The 21572-nt window shown below is 41.1% G+C and overlaps 1 protein-coding gene across 1 annotated transcript in view; it reads left to right on the forward strand.

Moving 5' to 3' along the window:
* Positions 1–18468: 18468 nt before the first annotated feature.
* The window catches only part of LOC311226438 (uncharacterized protein), a gene marked incomplete at both ends in the record, with an annotated part of 37931 nt that continues 34827 nt past the window's right edge, over positions 18469–21572 (forward strand). Inside the window, one exon of the mRNA XM_084311864.1 lies at positions 18469–18523. Within this exon, the coding sequence (XP_084167990.1) occupies positions 18469–18523 (55 nt within the window). The remainder of the gene's footprint in view (positions 18524–21572) is intronic.

Consider the following 21572-nt stretch of genomic DNA (forward strand, 5'->3'; position numbering starts at 1 on the left):
GGGTCCGGCCATCAAACAGGTGGCCAAGATCGGTTATGCCCTGCCTATACCAGGTCTTGAAGCCGCCGCCGACTTGGTTCGGCTTAAAGTCGGGATTGTCTACAATCGGGGTAAGAGGAGAGGTCAGCTTGGCTCGGCCCTCCACCTTACGGACAGTCTTCCAGGCCTTGACGGAACATAATGTGATGGGGTTGGAGCACGCCTTCCTCACAGACCTAAAGTCTTTGATAAATAGTAGGTTCCACAAGGGGGACTTAGACTGCGAGGATTCAACGTCCAGCCATATTGACAGTGGGTCTGCTCTGAACCAGCCGACCATCACCCTAAGGTGTGCCGCCAGCTGGTAGTGTCTAATATTAGGTAGGTCTAGACCCCCATCTTCACTATCCATCTGTAATTTAGCCATTTTCAGACGCGGTTTCTTCCCATTCCAAATGAATGAGCTTAGCCAGCCTTCCAGCACCTTGATAACCTTGTTTGTCAGCAGTACTGGGATCATTTGAAGAGGGTACAACAGTCTGGGGAGTACGTTCATCTTGACGAGGGCAATCCTACCCAGCCAGGAGATCGGTAAGGGGGCCCATCTAACTAAGTCTGCCCTTATGGTGTCTAAAAGAGGGGGAAAATTGGCCTTAGCCAACGTATCATAGGTGGGTGTCACAAATACTCCTAGGTAAACGAAGCCGGAGGGCGACCAGCGAAATGGGAAGGGCTCGGGCAGTATCGGGATAGATTTGAGTGTCCCAAGTGGCATTGCTTCGGATTTGGAAACGTTTATTTTGTACCCCGAGAAGGTTCCAAATGTGGAAATCATGCGGGTCAGACATGGAATTGAAGAGTCAGGCTTAGACACAAAGATCAGCACGTCGTCCGCGTAAAGGGTGATTTTGTGCTCCCTCCCGCCCACTCTAATACCTGAGATCTCGGCTGACTGCCTTACGGCCTGTGCGAGTGGTTCTATGGCCATGTCGAATAGTAAAGGGCTAAGAGGATCCCCCTGGGGGTTCCCGCGCTGCAGAGGAAAGTTGCTAGACCTAAGTCCATTAGTCAGGACCGCCGACATTCGCGAGTTGTAAAGAACCTTGACCCAGTCAATAAAGGTGCCACCTAAGCCAAATTCAGCGAGGGTTAAGAATAGATACGGCCATTCTACACGGTCAAACGCCTTCTCCGCGTCGAGAGACAGAACCACCGCGGGGTGGTCTGTCTCACGAGTCATTTGGATGATATTGAGGAGCCGTCTCATGTTGTCGGTAGAGTTCCTACCCTTAATAAAACCGGTCTGATCTTCATTAATAATAAAAGGGAGTACTTTTTCCAGGCGCATGGCCAGGATCTTGGAAAGCAACTTTTGGTCCGAATTGAGTAGGGCTATAGGCCTATAGGAGGCGCACTCCTCAGGGCATTTACCCTTCTTAAGGAGAAGGCAGATATTAGCCTCCCGTAGAGACTGGGGCAGTATTCCCACTTCAGCGGAGTGATTAAGCATTGCCAGCAGGGGATCTAATAGAATATGACCGAACTCTTTATAAAACTCGCATCCGAAACCGTCCGGGCCCGGAGCCTTACCAGATGGCATAGCCTTAAGGGCGCCCAGAGCTTCTTCCTTCGTAATTGGGGCGTTAAGGAGCAAGTTCTGATCTTTCGATACCTTAGGGAGGTGTAATTCAGCGAAGAAGGCCTGCATGTCAGAGAGAGCACCATCGGGTCGCTCGGTCCTATAGAGTTGGGCATAGAAAGAGGCAAACTCTTTGTTAATAGTTTTGGTGTCAAAGGACCTGACCCCGTTGGAGTCGGAGATTGAGGCTATTACTTGGGTGTCAGCCCTTTTTTTTGCCAAGTTAGCCAGGAACCTACCCGGCTTGTCACCGTGTTCGTACATTCTCTGTTTGGCAAATTTAAGAGAATATTCTGCGTCCTGGATCAGAAGAGTGTTTAGCGCCGCTCTGGTGGCCGTAAGCTCCGTAAGCACAGCTGGGGCTGGGTTTGAAACATGCTGACTTTCAAGGTCGGCTAGTTTGGATTCAAGAAGTTTACATTGTTCATTTTTCTTGCGCTTCTTGGATGATACATAAGATATAATCAGTCCACGAGAAAAGACCTTAGATGTTTCCCAGAGTAGAGACGGGTTATCCGTAGAGCGAAAGTTAATTGAGTAGAACATTTTTAATTCCGATTTGAAATAGGAGACAAATATATCATCTTTGAGGAGGTATGGGTTGAGGCGCCAACGCCTCGACAGCGCTCTCTCTTCTGACAGGGAGTAGACCAGGTATATAGGGGCGTGATCCGATAGAACGATGCTTCCGATTGTGCAGGACGATACTAGAAAGAGCTTAGAGGAAGGGATGAAGAAATAGTCAATTCTACTGTTGCTCTTGTGTGGGCCGCTAAAAAAGGTGAACTTCAGTTCTGATGGGCAAAGGGTTCTCCAGACATCTGAGTATCCAGTGTCTTTGCATAGGGAGGTGAGCGTCTTTGCTTGCCTAGAGGGGGGGGCCAGACTGGGTGGGAGTTTGTCAAGAGACGGTATGAGGTGACAATTAAAGTCTCCGCCCACAAAGGCGTTCTCAGAGGCCAGGCCATTAAACTCAGCAAATATCTTGGATAGAAAGTCAGGGGAATAGCCTGGGGGACAGTATACATTCATAAATGTCATTTCTTTATCCTTAAGAACCCCTTTGATAATCACATAGCGACCTTGGCTATCCACAGAGGAAGTTATAAGTCTAAAGGGGAGATTTTTATTGATCAATATGGCCACGCCCCTACTAAACGTAGAATAGTTTGTAGCAAAGACCTGTCCTACCCAGCTCTTTTGGAGTTTAGCAGTGTCGTTGGGCCCCATATGAGTTTCTTGTAAAAAAGCGATCGACACATTCTCCCTCCTTAAAAAGGTCAGAATCGCCTTCCTCTTAGCCAACCTCTGCAGGCCTCGAACATTCCAGGAGCAGAGCTTGAAGCTCTCAGAATTAGCCGTAGCCATAGAACATTGAAGGGCGTGTAGGTGGGGCAGACCTGGGCAAGCCTGTGGGCATGTAGAATTCACTTAACCTAAACACTATGCACACGTATTTCGAGCCATACATAAAACATATAATAATGACATAAAAAACATATAAATGTGTGGGACCGGTGGGTCTTTCCCCAACATCACAGGGACTCACCAACATTTCCAGAGACTTCAAACCTACCACTCGTAGAACCATCTCCATGGCCAACTGCCACATTTCCCTGTATACAAAAGTGCCTCAGAGTGTAAAGCAAACAAAAAAAAGAAAAAAAAAAAAATCAAATTGAACCATAAGCCAATAGTAAGGTCAACGGCTGGAGTTCAGAACTGTCGGTAAAAAGGGGGGGGGGGGGGGGGGGGGGTGTATCTGCCAGGCATGCTGCGACCAAACAGGCGCGCAGTACTTCCACCAGGCCGGGAGGGGGCGATACCCTGTCCGCGAGACTGTTATCTCCCCTGACGCTACACAGTTATGCCTCCCCACCAGAGGAGGGCGCTGTGCCGGGGGCCGCCCGCCGCTCCCGCGAGCACATTGTCAGCAGCAAACATTAATGGGAGCCATGCGGGTTGCATGAACCGGTCGAGTCAAACAGGTGGCGCAGTCACGAGACCCCATCTCGCTCGACGTGTAATCAACAGTAAATGCATCCCGGTGGCCATGATCAAAAACATGGCCGGGAGCTGGTATATCGCGCAAAAGTCATAAGCGTGGCAGAAATATCCGAAACGGAATAGAATAGGTCCCGCTCCTTCCGAAACGTTAACAGTTAGCAACCTAGCCCGTGGCTATGATCGTGCATCAGTACAACAGTCATATATAACATACTTGTCCCCCCCCTCCCCTTATGTCAGATAGCGAGAGAAAAATAAAAAGATAACTTTCCAGGCGAGGCCTAATGTCAGGTATTCATCCATACTCACATATGTAATAAGATACCAAATGCGACCCCTTTCTGTGTGATAGCCGTAGCAGTATGCTAACGCTCCATCGCTACTACCCCGTCAGGAACTGATGAGGCCGGTGTCGGGTCCACGTTCAGCTCCGGTGGAGCCAGCGTCGGGTCCGCGTCTCGCCCCGGTGAAGCTGGTGTCGGGTCCGCGACTCGCCCCGGTGGAGCCAGCATCAGGCCCACGCCTCGCCCTGGTGAAGCCGGTGTCGGGTCCGCGTCTCGCCCCGGTGGGGCCAGCGTCATGCCCGCGTCTTGCCCTGGTGAAGCCGGTGTCGGGTCTGCGTCTTGACCTGGCGAAGCCGGTGTCGAGGTCCCTCTGGGTCGGGCCCTCAGGAAGTCCACGGCGTCCTTGGGCGACGGTAGATGCAGCCTGCCCTCCTTGGTCCGGATGATTAGCTTCGCAGGGAACTGGAGCGATGGTTTAAATCCGCGCTTGTACAGGGGCCCCATGACATCACGGTATTGTGAACGTTGCTCGACCACCTCGGGGGGATAATCTTCGAAGATAGCGACTGGTTTCCCTCTGTATGTCAGATTCCCCCTCCTCTTGCGAGCTTCCAGGATAATAGTCTCTTTGATCTTGTAGTGATGTAAGCGGGCAATTACGGCCCTAGGCCTGGAGCCTGGTGCTGGTCTGGGTGTTAGCGTCCTGTGGCATCGGTCAAGCTCCGGTGGTGTAGCGAGGACATCTTTCCCCATGATTTCCACCAGGACCTCAGCGAAAAAGACACTGGGACGGTTGCTGTGCAGGGATTCGTCCAGGCCCAGGATGCGAATGTTAGAACGCCGACTACGTGATTCAACATCAATTAGCTTGTTTCTTAGCTTGTCGATGACTATATCCTGAGCTGTGCATCTGTCTTCTAGTTCCACCATCCTGTCCGACCACCTATTCATGCCGTCCTCCACGGAGGTCAGGCGTTGGGTATGGTCTGCGACCTCCTGCTGGAAGCCGTCGAGTCTAGTCTCGAGCGAGGCAGCAAACGTTCGGAACTCCGTGGTAAAGGCCTGTTTGAGCTCATCCATTAGCTTAGCCATGGTAGCCCCATCCACAGGGGCGGTCTCGCTTCTCAAGACTCGTGCATTCATCATGCTCGTTATTCTTTTTCCTTTTTGGGTCGAATAGTACAGTCTTAGATACGGATGTTGTATATTAGTGGTTCAATCACCTTGAAAATAAAAAAAATAGGCTTTTTAAAGTAAAATAAAAGTTCGGGAGCGGCAGCGTGGCTCAAAGACGTTCACATCCCTCCGACCCGGAACCGGAAGCCGTTTCCAATTATTTGATGTTGATCTGCTAGATCCATTTTCCGTTTGTATGACGCAATAAACGCCGAAAGCATATTGATTTGTTTCGTCTCGAAAGCGGTCCCATGCACTCAAGGTGTAATTCGAAACTGGCCCCTACAAATGTCCTAACCTAGTTGTACAGTAAATGACCAAGTAAGGCTTTGTCAATATTCAAATGTACAGTGTAAAATGTGTGTGTGTCCCCTTCCCAACCCCCCCCCCCCCCCCCCACCTCCAATGTACAGCCCTCACCCAACCCACCCAACCCCACCCCACCCAACCAACCTCCTCCAATGTACAGTTTCTATGCCAAATGTATATACACTCCTTTTCTGGACACTTTTGTATCACAAACAGTACTGTATTTGCAAATCTGATATGTCATAAATGTATAGATGTAGCAGTACTGTCTATCTGTATGTCATGTATGTCATATATGTTATGATGAATTGAAAATGGGGGACCCTGATGTAAACAAGTCGAAAGTCTTTCTCTGGTCTGCATCCCCTTAACAATTGTATGTATTGAGCTGTACTGTACTGTACCCATTCTGCAATCTGTTAATAAACTTTTCAATCAATCAATCAATATTGATCCACGTTACAAGATATCTCTGGCGCAGCTTTTTCCCTGATGCACAGAGCGCCACTTCCGGTTTAGAGTGGAGTGTAACTCACCCGAAATCCACCAGGCGGCGGTATTGAGGCGTTGCAATATCAGACAGGGTCCAGCTGGCTCCTGGAGGCTTCCTGGATGAATTATGAATGCCAATAGCGAATAAAAGAAATAACGATCATAAAAACGAGTTTACTCGTTGTTGGCACTCAACGCATAACGAGTATACTCGTTATTGGCAATTAATGTGTTAATACTACAACTCTGTACATACATCTGATTAGCACTATTACTCAGTAGTACTAACACTAGCGGCAGTGTGGTGTAGTGGTTAACACTGTCGCCTCAGAGCAAGAAGGTCCAGGGTTTGATTCCTGCTTGGGGACCAGGTTTCCGCGATGCCAGGTACCCAGGTGGGGTATCTCCCAGGCCCTTCTGTGTGGAGTTTGCATGTTCTCCCCGTGCTCGCAAGGGTCCCCCCCCTGATAAGAGAAATCCAATGGAAAAACATGCACAACAGATCGCTGGCGCTGTCGCATCTCTGACGAAGACGGGCAGGAGCACTTGGATTGGTCCCCGGGCGCGGTACCTCGCCGACGCCCTGTCTGCTCGCATCGCATCGGCGACCATGAGAAAGACAATGCATGTGTGTGTGTGTGTATTCCTGTGTGTGTGCCGCCCATTGCATGTCCTATGCCGTTTTGAATAAAGATGTCTCTAAAGAGGTCCTGCATTATTATTATTATTATTATTATTATTATTTACTAGAACACAAATCTCAGAAAAGTCTACAGACATGCATGTTAACAGCAATGCAACTGAAGCAGATGATGCCTTTTAATATTACATTACATTACATTAGATCCAACAGTAAAGTGCAATAGTAACATATAGAATAGAATAGAATAGAATAGAATAGAATAGAATAGAATAGACTTTTAATTGTCATTGCACAGTATACAACGAATATCTAGAGTATATGAATACAGTATGTTGTAATGACCTCCTGTTGTAATGACCTCTTGTTGTAATGACCTCATGTACTGACCTCATGTTATAATGACCATGTTGTAATGACCTCATGTTGTAATGACCTCATGTTGTAATGACCTCATGTTTTTTTTGTATTTTATTTTTTTATTATTTTATAAACAAACACATAAACAAACATGACAACACACGATAAGATATACAAGCATCAGTTGTCAGAGCACATCCAATGAAATCACATTTTAGTTAATTGTCTTATATAGGATATACCCCTAATACCTGTTATCTAAAAACCTACACACATATGCTCCAGCTCGTACCCCCCCCTTCCGGACCCCCCATTGGATAATCCATCCATTTTCCCTCGCTCCTAACCAGACATTACCATTATATGCTAGCTTTTATTTTCTCCACCACTTCTAACCACAATGTCATTTTGGATTCATTGAGACCCAAAATTCTTGCTGTAGATATTTCTTGATAGATCACATCGAGATATGTAATAATCCAGACCTTTCGGCAAATTTTTTCCGGTTGGAACCATCGTGATGCTATCAGCTTTTTAGCCACTGTGATACCCGATAAAACCAATCTCTTTAGCTGTGGATGTACTGCATACTCAAAAACATCATTCAGCAGTAGTACAGAGGGGTGTACAGGTATATTCCAATTTAAGAGGTTTGATAGTTGCTGGGTCACCTCTTTCCAGAATATCTTAACTGGTGGGCAGTCCCAGTACATGTGCATAAATGTCCCCTCGTCCCCATTTGTACATACGGAGCATTTGGAGTCTTGTATAAGACCCATTTTTTCAGTCTTATAGGAGTCAAGTATGTCCTGTGAATATAGTTAAGATTGATTTGTTGATGGTCCGGGTTCCTTGATGTGAATCGAATATTTGCCCAGGCTTCTTGCCAATCAAAATCACTTTCCAGGTCTGGTATATCCCTCCTCCAGACGGAGTCTAGGTGGAGGGTTTCATATAAGGACGTTAGTAATTGATGATAAAAATCTGAAAAAAACCTCTTGATGTCTCTCTTTCATAGAAGAATTTGTGGTATCTGTGGTGTACAATTGGTATATTTAATGGAACACCGTGAGCCTTCAAACATGCCAATAACTGTGCGTAAAAGTAATATGTGGACTTGGCGAGATAAATTTTTTTGCGTATTTCATTGAAACTACAAAAACCCTGTTTATCTCCTAATGATTGTATGCCTTGCTTTTCCCATCTAGGGAATCTTATAGGTTGTTTTTCTATCCAGAGTGCATTGTTATTGAATAAGGGAGTATGATTATGCCATTTATGTAGGGTCGAATATTTTTTTTGTGACCTCATGTTGTAATGACCTCATGTACTGACCTCATGTTGTAATGACCTTATGTTGTAATGACCTCATGTTGTCATGACCTCATGTTATAATGACCTCTTGTTGTAATGACCTCATGTACTGACCTCATGTTATAATGACCATGTTGTAATTACCTCATGTTGTAATGACCTCATGTTGTAATGACCTCATGTTGTAATGACCTCCTGTTGTAATGACCTCATGTTGTCATGACCTCATGTTATAATGACCTCATGTTATAATGACCTCATGTAATGACCTCATGTTGTAATGACCTCATGTACTGACCTCATGTTATAATGACCTCATGTTGTAATGACCTCATGTTGTAATGACCTCATGTTGTAATGACCTCATGTTGTAATGACCTCATGTTGTAATGACCTCATGTTATAATGACATCATGTACTGACCTCATGTTGTAATGACCTCATGTAATGACCTCATGTTATAATGACATCATGTACTGACCTCATGTTATAATGACCTCATGTTGTAATGACCTCATGTTATAATGACCTCATGTAATGACCTCATGTTGTAATGACCTCATGTTGTAATGACCTCATGTTATAATGACCTCATGTAATGACCTCATGTTATAATGACCTCATGTTGTAATGACCTCATGTTGTAATGACCTCATGTTGTAATGACCTCATGTTGTAATGACCTCCTGTTGTAATGACCTCATGTACTGATCTCATGTTGTAATGACCTCATGTTATAATGACCTCATGTTGTAATGATCTCATGTACTGACCTCCTGTTGTAATGACCTCATGTTGTAATGACCTCATGTTATAATGACCTCATGTACTGACCTCATGTTGTAATAACCTCATGTACTGACCTCATGTTGTAATGACCTCATGTTATAATGACCTCATGTTATAATGACCTCATGTTGTAATGACCTCATGTTGTAATGACCTCCTGTTGTAATGACCTCATGTACTGACCTCATGTTGTAATGACCTCATGTAATGACCTCATGTTGTAATGACCTCATGTAATGACCTCCTGTTGTAATGACCTCATGCACTGACCTCATGTTGTAATGACCTCATGTTGTAATGACCTCATGTACTGACCTCATGTTGTAATGACCTCATGTTGTAATGACCTCATGTTGTCATGACCTCATGTTATAATGACCTCATGTTATAATGACCTCATGTTATAATGACCTCATGTTGTAATGACCTCATGTTGTAATGACCTCATGTTGTAATGACCTGACCTCATGTTGTAATGACCTCATGTTGTAATGACCTCATGTACTGACCTCATGTTGTAATGACCTCATGTACTGACCTCATGTTGTAATGACCTCATGTTATAATGACCTCATGTTGTAATGACCTCATGTTGTAATGACCTCATGTACTGACCTCATGTTGTAATGACCTCATGTACTGACCTCATGTTGTAATGACCTCATGTTATAATTACCTCATGTTATAATGACCTCATGTTGTAATGACCTCATGTTGTAATGACCTCATGTTGTAATGACCTCATGTACTGACCTCATGTTGTAATGACCTCATGTTATAATGACCTCATGTTGTAATGACCTCATGTTGTACTGACCTCATGTTGTAATGACCTCATGTTGTAATGACCTCATGTACTGACCTCATGTTGTAATGACCTCATGTTGTAATGACCTCATGTTGTACTTACCTTGGGGTTAATGATGTGTTGGTCATGGGACCAGATATTGTCCAATCAGTTCAGGTTAATGATGTGTTGGTCATGGGACCAGATATTGTCCAATCAGCTCAAGTCGCATCAACTGAATGTCATTGTTTTCTTTTTGAACCACTTGAATTCCTTCCAATCATATCATATATAAAAAAGCAGCCATTTACCATTTAAAACTGGTGAATCTCAATCTAGCTAACAAATATGCCACCGATATTAAAACAGTGACTTCCTAACAGCTTTGAGCTGTTCTCTCGTCCGTCTGCAGAGTTCCCATGCTGTGTCAGATGGAACTGGCGCTTGGATGAGCTAGCCCATAATTCCTGCATATTTCTGGAAACAGCAGTTGTCTCAACTTCCCCTCTGTTTTCTAACTCGCCGAGAGCTAAATTAAAAGGATACGTCCAGCTGTTTCAGAAGACGAACCAACTTTTCACCCCCAGACTTGTTTTGTCAGGCGGTGTATAGCAGCCTGGCTGCATTGCACCATATTTACGCCACTCTCAGCCTCTAAAGAAAGGTGGAAAGTAACTTTTACCCAAGTCCTACACTTAGGCTAAGTACAGTTTAGAAGATAAGAGACATGCATGCTAGGTACATACTCCTGTCTTTGCCCTTGACCAAGGTACTGGCATTAGAATAGAATAGAATAGAATAGAATAGAATAGAATAGAATAGAATAGAATAGAGTAGAATAGAATAGAATAGAATAGAATAGAAATACTTTTATTATCCCGTGGGAAATTAGACACTGGAGCTGGTCCCTTGACCAAGGTACTGGCAAGTGGCATGGGGTTGGTCCCTTGACCAAGGTACTGGCCTCACAACTGGGGTTAGTCCCTTGACCAAGGTACTGGCCTCACAACTGGGGTTGGTCCCTTGACCAAGGTACTGGCCTCACAACTGGGGCTGGTCCCTTGACCAAGGTACTGGCCTCACAACTGGGGTTAGTCCCTTGACCAAGGTACTGGCCTCACAACTGGGGCTGGTCCCTTGACCAAGGTACTGGCCTCACAACTGGGGTTAGTCCCTTGACCAAGGTACTGGCCTCACAACTGGGGCTGGTCCCTTGACCAAGGTACTGGCCTCACAACTGGGGTTAGTCCCTTGACCAAGGTACTGGCCTCACAACTGGGGTTGGTCCCTTGACCAAGGTACTGGCCTCACAACTGGGGTTAGTCCCTTGACCAAGGTACTGGCCTCACAACTGGGGTTGGTCCCTTGACCAAGGTACTGGCCTCACAACTGGGGTTAGTCCCTTGACCAAGGTACTGGCCTCACAACTGGGGTTGGTCCCTTGACCAAGGTACTGGCCTCACAACTGGGGTTAGTCCCTTGACCAAGGTACTGGCCTCACAACTGGGGTTGGTCCCTTGACCAAGGTACTGGCATTACAGCTGGGGTTGGTCCCTTGACCAATGTACTGGCATTACAGCTGGGGTTGGTCCCCGGGTGCTGCACTGTGTCTCCACACTGCTCCTAAATAGTTAGGGTGGATTATATGCAGAGCACAAAATCCTGGTATATGTAAAAATGTACTTGAGTGTAGTTTAGTTTTCAATGAGAAGGTTGGTTGGTCCTCTTTGACAGAGAGGCACAACAAACAGTGGTATTTGTTCATTTTTAAGGCCCTTATTGGTAAGCTACCTCCTTATACTACACATATTATACTATATCTATATCTGTATACAATATACTACTATATCTATATCTATATCTGTTCATATCCCTTACCTACTCTTACTAGTTACACTGCTGGCCAGTATGACTTACTACAATAGTGTCTTTATACCTGTATCACTGTACAGATTAATACTACAACTCTGTACATACATCTGATTAGCATTATTACTCAGTAGTACTCATTTATATATTTTATACCCAGTTTAATCACCCATTGTATATTACTATTGTACTTTACTGTTACATTTGCACTCTGGTTGGATGCCAAACTTATTTTCATTGTACTGTACTTGTGCTGCATGATGACAATACATTTTAATCTAATCTAATCTAATCTAATCTAATCTAATCTAATCTAATCTAATCTAATCTAATCTAATCTAATCTAATCTAATCTAATCTAATCTAATATAACTACATCATTATTGGAATGGAATTGTGGTACCTATGGAACTTGTTCTAGTGACTGGCTGGTCCCTGAGTTTGCTCTGAACAGGGTAAATCAGCATTTTGCTATGATGTCCCTCTAGCTTATGGAATGAACTCCAACAGTTAAAGCTTGAGTTTAAGACGTTGATCTCCAACCTTTGTTAATCAAGTTGTACATGTTTAATTGATTGTTATCCTTACTTGTCTTATTGTTATGATTTGATATGCTGTGTGATTTGATATGCTTTTATGCTCATGTCTGTATTTACACTCATCATAACTGTAAATGAGGGAAAACATCAGTTGCCTTTCGAGTTTATATGAAGGTTTGAAATGAAATTGAGTGAATATTTCTACATCTGCTAATAGGCTAGCCTGCTCCAGAGCCTGAGCGGGGTGCAGTAACAGCAGAGTGCTTCTGCTCTCAGTAGGGGCCCCGGCCTGCTGTTATGGCTTTTACAAGGAGTCTTAAGTTTGTTTGAAGTCCCCCGCCCCCCTTTTTATGGTTATTTCCTCAATGTGCCCTAATGAGGCATTTCACTTCTCCAAGGCTGCTCCACCGCTGAGAAGGACATCCTTGTATCGTGAAAAGTGGCCTTCGTATGTAGGGTACCTTGTGTATACTGTTTACTTTACTCTTACTCATAGTATATATTCAGATTCTTTATTGCCTATATTTATTGTAACATATAATAGAACCGATAAGGCATACAGACCCTCATCTGCACCTTTGTTTACACTGTTTATTTTTATATTTAGAGTTAATTATATTGGTTACACTGTTTATTCTTCTGATATTTTTATATTCAGATCTAATTGTATTGCCTATATTTATGTCTTTCTTCTATTACCCTGCCCATACCTGTACCTCCCCTCCCCCTCCTGCTATGACACCAGAATTACACAAGGGGATCAATAAAGGAATATCTTATCTGATCTGATCTTATCTTATCTTATCTTATCTTATCTTATCTTATCTTATCTTATCTTATCTTATCTTATCAGCCTCACTTCATAAGAGGATGAGTTTTGATTGGGTTACATATGATTGGCTTTGGAGAGGAGACGTTAAGATGTCAACAGTTGGTTGTAAATTAAAAGTACCATAATATAAAATGCACCATTTACCAAAAGTGTAAGATACAAAAAATAAACATATGTACTGTATGAATGAAAAATAAATACCTTTCAAGTAACTTTGCGGTGGTGTCATCATTGGGGAGTAAGGTTACATGGGCTATGAAATACGATCCTTCTATATACCTACTTATATTGATTGATTGATTGATTGATTGAAAACATTATTAACAGATTGCAGAATGGGTACAATACAGTACGGCTCAATACACACAATTGTTAAGGGGATGCAGACCAGAAAAATACTTTCGTCTTGTTTACATCAGGGTCCCCCATTTTCAATTAATCTATACATGAATATACACCTGCATATCGCTGCTGTCGGGACAAAACCTCATAACTCCATTTTTTGAATTTTTTTTTTATTATATAAATCAACTCCGTAGATCATCCTCCATATGTGTGTGTGGGTTTTACAAAGTTTAAACAATGGGAAAGCATTAAAACGATCATCTGTCTAAACCTCCTAACTCTATTCACCCTCAAATCTGTGTTAGTTTTTTTCATCTGCTGAAAAGTTGGGTTTTTGGAGTTATGAGGTTTTGTCCCGACAGCAGCGATATAATCCTTCTATATACCTACTTATACACCTGCATATAATCCTTCTATATACCTACTTATACACCTGCATATAATCCTTCTATATACCTACTTATACACCTGCATATAATCCTTCTATATACCTACTTATACACCTGCATATAATCCTTCTATATACCTACTTATACACCTGCATATAATCCTTCTATATACCTACTTATACACCTGCATATAATCCTTCTATATACCTACTTATACACCTGCATATAATCCTTCTATATACCTACTTATACACCTGCATATACGCAGATGCAAGTAGAAACTTTGTTGCTGCCCTTTGCGCCAGCCGGGGCGTAATGGGGATAAGTAAGTAAGTAACACTGGATATAACTCATATAACTCTGCATGATAGCATGTGCAATATATATATATATATATCCACATCTGTGTACATACCTGCATATAATCATTCTTACATATATGTAAGATACTATTATGATACTATTACGATGCTGGCCAGTATGACTTACTACTACCATATATGTCTTTATACCTGTATCAATACATTAATACTACAACCCTGTACATACATCTGATTAGCATTATTACTCAGTAGTACTAAATTATATATCCAGTTTAATCACCTGTACATTGTATATTACGATTGTACTTTACTGCTACATTGTCACTCTGGTTGGATGCCAAACGTCTTTTCGTTGTACTGTACTTGTGCTGCATGATGACAATACATTTGAGACATCTAAATGATTGGACCCCAGGAAGAATAGCTGCTCCTACAGTATGCAAAAGCGAATGGGATCTAAATAAAACAAACAAACACACAAACTTGCATCGATATAAAACTACTATAATCTATATACTACAATCTATACTGGACTATAATCTATATACTATAATCTATACTATAATCTATACTATACTATAATCTATATACTATCATTCATATACTATAATCTATATACTATAATCTATATACTATAATCTATAGTATACTATAATCTATATACTATACTATAATCTATATACTATAATCTATACCAAGAATTTGAAATCAGTAAGATCTGGTTAAAAAGGTAAACTCCACCTCACAAACAATACAATTAGATTAAATTACATTATATTAGATTAAAATGTATAAGTACAAGTACAGTACAACGGAAAGAAGTTTGGCATCCAACCAGAGTGCAAATATAACAGTAAAGTACAATAGTAATATACAATGTAATAGGTGATTAAACTGGTAAAAAATATATAAATTAGTAGGCCTACTACTGAGTAATAGTGCTAATCAGATGTATGTAAGGAGTTGTAGTATTCATATACAGTCTGGTCTACGTCTAGCCTCCACCAACTCCCTCAAACCTTCATGTTCAAACATGACCATAAAATACAATTTGGAGATACGAGGTCCTCTGGCGACAGCGGCGCAGGGGTGGAGTTACTTGGTTCAGGAGACAAAAAGAGCAGGATAAAGGCAGGTATTTCCGTTCAGTTTGCTTCTATATTGACAGGATAGAACACAGGGCTGATGCGATTACCGGTGAGTGGCAACATTTCTTTCCCCTCTTCTTTAGTAGAAATTGAAATGTTCATGTAGAGTTTAAAAGTTTTGTCCCAATGAATGATGTTGTGAACGTGTGTTAGCAGGTCTATATTCGGGACGCGGGGAACACAGTCAAGTGTTCCTTTATTCATTAGAAATTCGAGAACAGAACGGACTAGATAGATATAAACTTTATTGTCAACAAAATAATATCTGAAAATATCACCTCCATGATGAACACGATATGGGCGCCTCCCGTTGTGTCGCCTGGCAATTACTGTACAAGATAAGATAAGATGTTCCTTTATTGATCCACTTGGGGAAATGTGGGATAGTGAGGAACTATAACCATGATATCTGCATTTAAATGGCAACGTATAGCTTTGTTTTTAGAGGCAATAAAGAGGCTGGAGCGTCATTCATTCAATCATTAATTAATTAATTCATTCATTCATTCAATCATTCTTTATTTTGACTCGAAAACTTACACTGAGGTGCACTGCAACCCTCATTTAATTTAATTTAATTTCAACTCGTGAGACACTGAGGTTACCCTCATTTACATTGAGGACGAGCTTACAAAACAAGACACCGTTTATCAGCAAATTCATATTAGACACAATAAATAAGAATAAACAATACAAAAATCTGCTAAACAAGTCGACACACAGTGGTCAGAGATCGTACTTTTAAATGCAGCAAGAGAAGGAAGAACCTTCAGCTTCAGAGTCAGCTGGAGGACATTTACAGTGTCGTCCAGTCTCACATAGTCATCAACAATAGTCATCAATGGTCATCAAAATATACAAAGTACAGGAAAGAATAAACTGAAAAACGACTATAAGAATATAAAAATAGATTCATTTAATTAAAACATTACACACTCAAACACAATATTAAAACGATTACAGATTGTGTTGACCATAGACATGTGTCCCTCATCTCGTGTCCTCTGCAGGGCGTTCCACAGGACTCTAAATGAACACATAGACACTAGTGTCCCTCATCTCGTGTCCTCTGCAGGGCGTTCCACAGGATACAGAACGATCACGTTCAGTACTAACTCTAGGTGCTTTATTAAGTAGATACGATTAAATTCAAATGTATTGTCATACAGCACAAGTATACAGTACAACGAAAATACGTTTGATATCCAACCAGAGTGCAAATGTAACAGTAAAGTGCAATAGTAATATACAATGTACAAGTGATTAATATATAGACTGGATATAAAATATATAAATGAGTACTACTGAGTAATAGTGCCAATCAATGAAATATGCATGGTCCAGAGGTCCATTGCAAAAATTAGGTAATGCAGTTTGGACAATGTCCAGTTATGTCTTCATATAGAAACAATGTCTAGTTATGTATTCTTATAGAAACACTGTAACAATGTAACAATATTAACACTGTAACAATATTAACACTGTAACGATGTTAACACTGTGTAACAATATTAACACTGTAACAACGTAAAAATAGTAACACTGTAACAATGTTAATTAACACTGTATCACAACAATAAACAAACTATCTAGCAATGCATTTAGTCACCGATACATTTTCCCATTAGATTGGATTAGATTACATTACATTAGATTACATTAGATTCTAATGTATTGTCATCATACAGTGTACAGTACAACGAAAAGAGGTTTGTCATCCAACCAGAGTGGAAATGTAACAGTAAAGTACAATAGTAATATACAATGTACAGGTGATTAAACTGGGTATGAAATATATAAATGAGTACTATACTGAGTAATAGTGCTAATCACATGTACAGAGTTGTAGTATTAATATGTACAGTGATACAGGTATAAAGATACTATGGTAGTAAGTCATACTGGCCAGCAGCATAGTAAGAGTAGTTAAGGGATATGTGCAGATATAGATATAGTATTATTATGTACAGTGATACAGGTATAAAGACACTATGGTAATAAGTCATACTGGCTATATATATATATATATATATACACAGCATTATTGTTCATGCTATCATACAGAGTTATATGGGTTATATGCAAGTGTATAAGTAGGTATATAGAAGGATTATATGCATGTATATTCAGACAGATATGGGTATATATATATGCATAAAATATAAATTAGGGATGTCCGATATTATCGGCCGATATTGGCATTAAAATGTGATATCGGTATCGGTTAAAAGAAAATAATAATAATTTTTTTTTTAATATATATTTCTTTTTACATTTCTATAACATTTATTTACCCAGGCAAGCAAGTAAGAACACATTCAGATTTTATTTATTGTCAAAAGTATGCATAATGTTGTGTTAATTCCACAACAAGAGATATGTAATGTTAATTACCTGAAATTATTCAGTTTTTGGGGGGGGGGGGGGGGGGGGGGAACCCTGCATATATCGGTATCGGTTGATATCGGTTGATATCGGTATCGGAAATTAAGAGTTGGACAATATCGGTATATCGGTATCGGTAAAAAAGCCAATATCGATTATCCCTAATATAAATATATATACAGCATTATTGTACCATAAGATAAGATGATCCCCTTGGGGAAATGCAGGCATCATAGCAGCATGGGGGGGGGGGGGGGGGGGGGTACAGGTATGGACAGGAGAATAGTATAAAGACATAAATATAGGCAATACAATTATAGTAAAGATAAAAATAAGCAGTGTAAACAATATAATTAACACTGAATATATGAGCAAGTAAAGTGTGATCAAAGGTGCAGATGAGGGTCTGTGTGCCAGTTATAACTATCAGTTACATAATGTTACAATAAATATGGTCAATATTTTCAAATTTTACATTACATTTACATTTGATCATTTATCTGAACTCTTTTATCCAACGTGACTTACAAGTTCAGTACAACAGGTCAGCAGAAAGGGTACAACTTTCAGCTGAGTAACAATCTGAAACAGTGCTGAAACTTGGGTCTGAACACTTAGAATCTGAATATATACTATGAGTAAGTAAAGTTTTATACTATGAGTAAGTAAATGTATATACCAAAAGTAAATACTTAAGTGAATTATATGTCTTGTTATTAACAAAATGGTGTACAAAACGTTTGAGGTCATAACTCAAAACAAAAAAAGAAAGAAAACAATCTTGCCAAATGAAAATGCAGAATTACAACGTAATGTCAATTGAATTCCCTCCTTGACGTGTTTGTTGTTGCAGATACCAAGTATGAGTTCCAAGGAGGTCCTGGTGAGGGCGCTGTGGTGCCTGCTGTTACTGTCAGGTCTGTAGAAGAAGTTTTTCATAATGAAGCAGACTCACAAGTTGACAAACATCATCAATACGTATAAAAAAAAACAGTGGGTCTCATTCCCGAACGGATTTACGACCAAAAATGTCTTCTTAGGCAGATTTCTGCCCATTTAAGACATATTAGGGCTGGTAGCGCAATTCCCCAAATTTTCCTGAGATCGGATTTGACCGTGGCTGAGAGCAGATTTAAGAGTGCTGAGGAGCACACTTATGATTGATTGACTAATTGAACATTTTATTAACTTGACAGACTGTGTTCTCATAGTGATTCCTTCATGTCAACGCTAGAGGCCTCCTTGGAATTAATTACTTAATCATAATTAAAATAAATATGACAATATTTGTACGATAAGAAATTACGCATTTGATGTCGGAAAAATAAATAATATGGATTCATCTGATCACAGGGCAGCTGGATTAACCATATCTGAACCATCTATTTTGGACAAATGTATACCTACTTTAATTACTCAGATATTCAAACACAATTATGCAATTATTGTGAAATGATTGAAAATAATAATTATTTAATGCCTTCTGTGGAATTTGTATTTCTTATTTGTTACATATCTGTTTTAATGATTAATTATACATTTGAAGGAATGCAGGTCAACATGCAATATATCCCATTGACAGGGACAGACCTTTGTTTGATATAGCTAAAACCTGCATTCCTTCGAATATATCATTAATCAACAATACACCAACACTGAAATGACAGTGGATAAATAAATAAATAAGAACTAAAGCTAATCGCGTGGAAATAGACTGCATTAATATTCCATAACAAGTCTTGTGTGCACCAGTATGGCCTACGTGTCTAATGAATGAACAGTCTCTCAGTTGGTTCCAAGATAAGTCTTCCAAGAGAACTCTTTGGAAAATATTGGGGAATGAGACCCAGTTCTCTCTCTCTCTCTCTCTCTCTCTCTCTCTCTCTCTCTCTCTCTCTCTCTCTCTCTCTCTCTCTCTCTCTCTCTCTCTCTCTCTCTCTCTCTCTCTCTCTCTCTCTCTCTCTCTCTCTCTCTCTCTCTCTCTCTCTAATCTATCTTTGCCAGGTACTCAAAGTTTACATGAGTTTGTTCTTTTAACCTCTATATAATAATAAGCCCTAGCCATATTTTCAGAAAAGTTGCCTAAAAGTACATACCCAAGTAAATGGAAGATTGTTCAACTTCTACAAAGTCCATTTGCATGTTCTTTGTTACGAATGGCGCGTTTCGTTGGCATGGTGGAGTGTGGAACCCAATTGCAGCAGATAACGGAGAGATAATTAACAGGAGGCAGGAGACGGCGTTGTGACAATAACAAGGTTTACTCAAAACAGAAAACAAGGAAACACGACTGACACACAGGTAACATGAAACAATGAACCAGCAAGTGTATGCTGGCCCAGAACACCTAAATACAAACACTAATTAGAGACAGAGGGTAATTACTAACAGGACACAGGTGTGGTAGACAGAACTAACAGAATACAGAGCACACAGGGAAAACAATAACAATTGTACAAACTGAGACATACAAGACTAAAACACATTTACAAAACACCGACAGTAGGGACACAAGTCTAACACAGTGGAAATAATAAAGACAACATAGACAACGAATATATCAAACATAAATGGCAGCAAATAATGTTAATCAGGTGAGTGAGCTGATGCCAGATCTGCCACATCTGGATCAGCCCACCGGTTGGCAATGTTGTAGTGTGAAGTGGTGTATTGAACGGGAGTTGTGAAGGTCTGAAACCTGGACCAGCCGAACCGGGAGGAGGGTTGCCGTCTGGTCCCGCAGGACCGGGGGAAGCGTTACAGTTCTTGGTATCTAGGGACATCTATGGACCTCAGGGAATGTATTCCCAGTGTCAGAAATATTGTGTCCATTACTATGCTTGAGTAAATTGTAATGAACCAAAGGAGAATATCAATTATTATAAATAAAATCCATCTTTGATGGTGAATAACACCATGCTAACATTGACCAACTCTTATTCTTCTTGAAATCAAGTGTACAAAAAATCTAAGCAAATTAATAAAGAGCAGATGATTTACAGGGGGTTTTGTAGATACAGTACTGAATTTTGCCATCCGGACACATGCAATTTGAAATATGAATATAGAATATAGAATATCAGGCTTATAATTGACCTTATTATGGCCAAGTCATACATCTTTGTATCGGGCCAAATCTCCTCTTTCCAATGGCAGTTAAATCTGGATTTAGTACCACCAGGCACCTGTTACAGGGCAGCAAAGACTGTGAATGAAATCTACTGTAAGTACAGTTACTTTTCTATAATACAGTAGAATAGAATAGAATAGAAATACTTTATTCATCCCGAGGGAAATTTGGCACTACAAATCGCTCACAGTAAACAGTAAACATTTAGGTAGACAAAAACAAAAATCACGAATACGAATAAAAATAAGCCTAAGAATAAAATACGGTCCGGGATATACATTTCCTATGTTACATTCTAATATAAAATATACAGTAAAAATATACAGAAATATACAGTAATATATAAGGAATGAAGGACTTCCTGTGCCGTTCAGTGCTACATCTTGGGAGTCTTAGTCTAGCACTGAACATGCTCGTTCTGTCAGCCGAGTCTATGTATATTGGGTGGGAGGGGTTGTCCCTGATGCCATGGAGCTTAGCAAGGCTCCTCCTCTCCGCCACCACCGCTAGAGAGTCCAGCTCCACCCCTACCACGTTACTGGCCTTCCTGACCAGCTTATCCAGCCTGTTTGCATCCCCCGCTCTCAGTCCGCTGCCCCAGCAGGTCACAGCGTACAAGAAGGCACCCACCACCACCGACTCGTAGAACATCGTCAACATCCTTGTACAGACGTTGAAGGATCTCAGCCTTCTGAGGAAGTAGAGTGGGCTCTGGCCCTTCTTGTAGAGTGCCTCTGTGTGTTTTGACCTGTTCAGTTTATTGTCGATGTGTACAACGAGGTATTTATAATCCTCAACCGTGTCCACATCGACTCCCCTGATGGAAACGGGGGTCA

The sequence above is a fragment of the Notolepis coatsorum genome, assembly GCF_963971535.1.
Source record: "Notolepis coatsorum genome assembly, chromosome: 4".
Taxonomy (NCBI): Eukaryota; Metazoa; Chordata; class Actinopteri; order Aulopiformes; family Paralepididae; genus Notolepis; species Notolepis coatsorum.